This window comes from Raphanus sativus, chromosome 3 (assembly GCF_000801105.2).
Source record: "Raphanus sativus cultivar WK10039 chromosome 3, ASM80110v3, whole genome shotgun sequence".
Taxonomy (NCBI): Eukaryota; Viridiplantae; Streptophyta; class Magnoliopsida; order Brassicales; family Brassicaceae; genus Raphanus; species Raphanus sativus.
The window spans coordinates 5,968,706-5,974,807 of NC_079513.1; the positions used below are offsets into that span (position 1 = coordinate 5,968,706).

The following is a 6,102-nucleotide window of genomic DNA, read 5'->3' on the forward strand; positions in this document are numbered from 1 at the left end:
GATTGTCATTTCATAGAAGGGGAATAAATATTGGAACTGAATCTTGCATTTTTGCCTCTAAACATGATCTCAAAGTTCTGTTCTTTAATTGGAAAATCGAATAAAAAACCTTCAAAGTGTCACTTACTCACACTTTAAACCTTGAAGTTTTTTCACTAACACTTTTAACCTTGGAAGTGACATTTGTGTCATAAAAAACCCTCAAACTAAAAAATTGACCTGTTTAATAGGTAAAAAGGTGATTTGTCAAAAAAAATTTCAAAAAAAATATTTATTTAATTCATAAAATAAATAAAAATTAAAGAAAAATATAAAATTAAATAAAAATTCATAAAATTAAATAAAAATTCAGAAAATTAAATAAAAGTTCAAAAAATGAAATAAAAATTCAGAAAATTAAATAATAATTCAAAAAATAAATAAAAATTCAGAAAATTAAATTAAAATTTCAAACAATTAAATTAAAATTCAGAAAATTAAATAAAAATCACAAAATTAAAACTTAGATTGCTAGACTATCCATCTAGGGTCTAAGTTCCATTAATTTTACGGCAATTTTCAAGACATTTTCATTCTTTTCCTACGAAAATTAAAACCTTGACAAAATTTTCTAAGTCGGACGTATCTTAGTCTCGTTAATGATCCGAGATTGTCTCTTCTTCCTTCTTCTTCTCCTCTTGTCTTCTGACCTGAGTTTCAAATTTCGTAACATTAGTTTTTACGAGAAGTAGTGTGTATTTCGTAGAAGGCTTTTTGCGAGTATGAATTAGTCATTTATCGAAAGTTTATTACGCGTTTAGGAATGGCCACTTTCGATTCAATGTCAAAAGAATTCAAAAAGTCAGATACTGAATTTCATATGAATTGGTTTTCGAGAAAATTCGGACGAAAATATCGGAATTAGTTATTTATTTATTTGAAACTTATTTAACTTCTGATATTTATTTAGTTTTATGATTATTTTTAATTTTCTGAATTTTATTTTATTTTATATTTTTTACTATTTTTTTGAATTTTATTTTATTTTTATGATTTTTTACTAATTTTTTGAATTTCTATTTAATTTTATGAATTTTATTTAATTTTCTGAATTTTTATTTGATTTTCTGAATTTTTATTTGATTTTTTGAATTTTTTTGAATTTTATTTAATTTTATGAATTTAAATTTAATTTTATGAATTTTTATTTATTTTTTGATTTTTTTATTAATATTTATTTATTTTATAAATTAAATAAATATTTTTTGGAAAAAAAACCGACACATCACTATTTTTACCTGTTAAACAGGTCACTTTTTAAGTTTGGAGGTTTTTTATGACAGAAATGTCACTTCCGAGGTTTAAAGTGTTAGTGAAAAAACTTCAAGTTTTAAAGTGTTACTTGTTGAGATGAAGCGCCAGACTTGAGAATTAAGCTAGAGGGTTATAAGGATTTATAAGATTTTATAAAGGATTGCTAGACTTGAGAAGTTAGGCACCAGACTTGAGAGGTTATACACCAGACTTAAGACTATAGCTACAGTACTCGCCCAGAAAAGAAGAAACATGATAAAGTTTAGATACATTGAACCTAGACAGTCTTGTAATCTCTTTAAAATCTTGTAAACCCTCATTGTAATATTTTTAATTGAGTTTTGAGTCTCTCTCTAGTCTCTCTCTTGTTCTTATTCTCTCTAATCTCTTAATCACTTCAATCTCATACAAAATACTCAGAATAATCTGAATCACACATAAACCCAAAAGTGTTTATGGTATCAGAGCTAGGTTCTCTAAAAATCTGGGTGTGATTTTTTTTTTAAATCTGAGTGTTCTTGAGTGTTCTTGAGGGTTTTCAAGAGCTAGATCTTTGAAAAACTCAAGATTGTTTCTGTTGGTGTTTATTTTTGGAGGTCAGATCTGGCATCTACTATTCAGTACAAAGATGGAGCTAAGATCTGATACAACAACAAGGCATGAAGAGGAGATTGATGAAAGTTGGTCCAAATGGGGTAGAACAACTCTTGAGAGTTGTGGGTTGTGGTGTGGCCATGTAAAGGAAGGACCTTTAATGGAAATGGTCATGGAAGAAGGTCAGACAAGAAGTCTGGAAGATGGAGATGAGGCTGCTCAAGAAAACACTATAAAGAGTGGAATTGAAGCAGCTCATGAAGAAAAATCCAAACTTGTGAAGGTGTGTGAGGTCAAAGAGTTGATCCGCAACTATAAACAAGGGAAGGATGAGATTTTTCAGCTTGTGGGAAGGCTGAGAGAAGTGTGGCTGGAGCTTATGGCAAGGTCAGAAACTATTCAAGAAAGGAAAGAACAAGATTGTGTCTTTAACTTTCTGGTGGCTAAGATATGTGAGTTTGTTCAATACACTTGTGATGTGTATGAGAAAAGGAAGGTATCAACTCAAGTGAGGGGTGGTACTAGCTTTAGAAGAAGAAGATTAAGAAAGCTCTCCAAGGGATGGTTCATGATGAGAAAGACTTGGAGAAGAGGCAAGGAATCAGGTCATCTAAGTGATAAGATGAGCTTGAAAATGATCAAGGAAGCTGCGCAAAAGGTGGTGAAGGGAGAGTGTTCTTACTCTGCCTACATTGGGAGCTCATGTGAGGAAAGTATGGTGGTAAGGAAGCAAGAGACCAAAAGAGCAGATGATCGTATCACAAAGAAGGAATGGGATGAGTTTGTTAAGTATGTGTATGCTTTGGCTACGACCCGGAGTCAAGGAGCTCCTGCCTTAGCATCCACAACCAAACCCGTCATCATTGATTCTGGAGCAAGTCATCATATGATCAGTGATAGGAGTCTGATTAGTGAGGTCAAGGCTGCAACAGGGAGTGTGATGATAGCTAATGGAGATAAGATCCCAATAGAAGGAGTAGGAAATCTCAAGTTATTTGAAAAGAACTCAGCAGCTTTCTATCTGCCTCAATTCACTTCAAATCTGATATCAGTAAAGAAAGCTACCGTTGATCTGGATTGTCAAGTGGTATTCAGACCAAATGAAGTTGAGTTCCAAGATTTGAAGACTGGAAGAATCATTGGCAGGGGAGACAGCAAGAATCAGCTCTACCATCTCCAAATGACTAAGAATCCTAAACCCTTTGATTTTGTTTGCTTGAGTAGAGCTATTGATGGAGTTGATAGTAGTATTTGGCATGCTAGATTGGGACATCCTCATGCTCGTGCAATTGAACTGATTTTACCTAAATTGTCATTCAATCACTTAGAGTGTGAGGCTTGCATCTTAGGAAAGCATTGTAGAACTGTCTTTTCTAGATCTGAGACAATATATGAGCATTGCTTTGACCTGGTTCATTCAGATGTATGGACAGCTCCCTGCATGTCTAGAGATAGTCATAAGTATTTTGTGACGTTTATTGATGAGAAATCTAAATATACTTGGGTCACAATGCTTCCTTCTAAAGATAGAGTTCTAGATGCCTTTATAAACTTCCAAGCATATGTTGCTAATCAATACAATGCTACTGTGAAGGTTCTAAGATCTGATAATGGAGGAGAGTACACAAGTAATGCCTTTAAGAGTCATCTAGAAAAGCATGGGATTGTGCAACAGACAAGCTGTCCTTACACACCACAGCAGAATGGGGTAGCTGAGAGGAAGAATAGGCACTTGATGGAGGTAGCAAGATCTATGATGTTCCATGCTAAAGTCCCAAAACGCTTCTGGAGTGATGCTGTTCAGACTGCCTGCTATCTCATCAATCGAGTACCAACTCAGATCTTGAAGGATCTTTCTCCATTTGAAGTGCTGAACAAGAACAAGCCAAGTATTGATCATCTAAGAGTCTTTGGGTGTGTGTGCTATGTCTGGGTTCCAGGAGAGCGGAGAAATAAGCTGGAGGAGAAGAGTACTAAAGCCATGTTTATTGGATACTCTATAACCCAGAAGGGTTACAAGTGTTATGATCCAGACACAAGGAGGGTGCTGGTATCAAGAGAAGTGAAGTTTGTGGAGTCTACAGGGTATTATGAGAAAGAAAAGTGGGAAGACTTGGAGGATCAGTCTCAAGCATCACCAGGAAGGGCAAACACTCTGAAGATTTTGATGGAAAAACTTGGGATAAACATGTCTCAAGATCAGGTGCCAAGAAGAACACCTACTGATCAAGCTGAAGAAGCTAGCAGAGAAATCCCTCTTGACCATGAGAGGGGGAATGGAACTGAACCTGGAGTGCAAGAACAATATGGAGCTGAAGAACCAACTCATCTTGATCATGAGGGGGGTAATGAACATGAACCTGAAGCTGGAGGTCAAGGAGATCAAGGATCAGGTAAACATGATCAAGATGGAGTAGGAGAAGAGAGTCATGAACCTGAAGGAGAAGTTCAGACTCAAGGAGAAGAAGAACAAGAGGAGGTGCAACTGGAACCAGCTCAAGAGGTTCAAGCGCCAGTCTTAAGAAGGAGCACAAGGCAAAGGTATCCTTCCAAGTGGGTAAACACGAAAGTGTACTACAATGCCCAGATTGTGGAGCATCCTTCTCAAGCCGTGTGTTCCTTTGCTGAGTTCCCTGAAGAGCATTACGCATTCATGATTAGTTTAGACGAGAGCTATGTGCCAAGGTCCTATGAAGAAGCTATGGAGATACAAGAGTGGAGAGATTCTGTAGCCGATGAATCTAATGCTATGATCAGAAATGATACATGGTATGAGAGTGAGCTACCAAAGGGAAAGAGAGCAGTTTCCAGCAGATGGATCTTTACTATCAAGTACTTGCCAAATGGAAAGATAGATAGGAGGAAGACCAGATTGGTGGCAAGAGGGTTCACTCAGACATATGGAGAGGATTATATTGACACCTTTGCGCCAGTTGCCAAGCTGCATACAGTTCGAATTGTGTTATCCATTGCAACAAACCTAGAGTGGGATTTGTGGAAAATGGATGTAAAGAATGCTTTTCTACAAGGTGAGCTAGAAGATGAGGTATACATGCTTCCACCTCCTGGTCTTGAACATCTAGTAAAGCCAGGAAATGTTTTGAGATTGAAGAAAGCAATATATGGGCTGAAGCAATCTCCTAGAGCTTGCTCAGTACAATTCTCAATGGGAGAGGGTTCAGGAAGTCTGAACTAGATCACACCCTCTTCACTCTAACAGGACCATCAGGAATCATTGTTATCTTGGTGTATGTAGACGATATGATTATCACAGGGAGTGATAAGGCTGGGATCCAAGCCACAAAAGACTTTCTCAAGTCTGTGTTTGACATCAAAGACTTGGGAGAGATGAAGTATTTCTTGGGGATTGAGATATGCAGATCCAAGGAGGGCTTGTTTATGTCTCAAAGGAAGTATACTATGGATATGCTGAAGGAGACTGATGTGCTTGGAGGAAAGATTGCCAAGACACCTCTTGAGGAGGGATATAAGGTCCTGCGTGAGGGGGAGATTGAAGAGAACAAGTTGTTTGAGGATCCTAAGCTGTATAGAAGGATGGTGGGTAAGCTGATCTACTTGACCATCACAAGACCAGATATATGTTTTGCTGTGAACCAAGTGAGTCAGCACATGCAGACGCCAAAGAACCATCACTGGAAGATGGTTGATAGAATACTGAGGTATTTGAGTGGCACATCTGGACAAGGAGTTTGGATGGGTTGCAATGGCAATACAGAAGTGGTTGGGTATTGTGATGCAGATTGGGCAGGAGATAGAGTAGACAGAAGGTCTACCACAGGGTATTGCACTTTCATTGGAGGGAACCTGGTTACATGGAAGAGTAAGAAGCAGAAAGTGATTTCCTGTTCAAGTGCTGAAGCTGAGTACAGGGCCATGTTGAAGCTGACAAACGAGTTGGTATGGATCAAGGGTATCTTGAAGCATATGGAGATTGAGCAGACCACTCCTATGACAATGCACTATGACAATCAGGCAGCAATTCATATTGCCTCCAACTCAGTGTTTCATGAGAGAACAAAGCACATTGAAGTAGATTGCCACAAGGTGAGGCAGATGATTATCCTAGGAGTGATACTGCCATGTTATACAAGGAGTGAGGATCAATTAGCAGATGTGTTTACTAAAGCAGCGAGATTGAAGACAATGGAGTCCATACTCTCTAGGCTTGGACTCATTGACCTTACTCCTAAGAGC

The 6,102-nt window shown here is 37.3% G+C and overlaps 1 protein-coding gene across 1 annotated transcript; it reads left to right on the forward strand.

The window, feature by feature from the left end:
• Positions 1 to 1,921: 1,921 nt before the first annotated feature.
• On the forward strand, positions 1,922 to 5,843 carry LOC130509920 (uncharacterized). Its single transcript, XM_057006233.1, has 7 exons — positions 1,922 to 2,822; positions 2,940 to 3,515; positions 3,600 to 3,793; positions 3,899 to 4,428; positions 5,070 to 5,445; positions 5,524 to 5,715; positions 5,778 to 5,843. The coding sequence occupies exons 1-7, from the start codon at positions 1,922 to 1,924 to the stop codon at positions 5,841 to 5,843; spliced, it is 2,835 nt and encodes a 944-aa protein (XP_056862213.1).
• Positions 5,844 to 6,102: the final 259 nt, after the last annotated feature.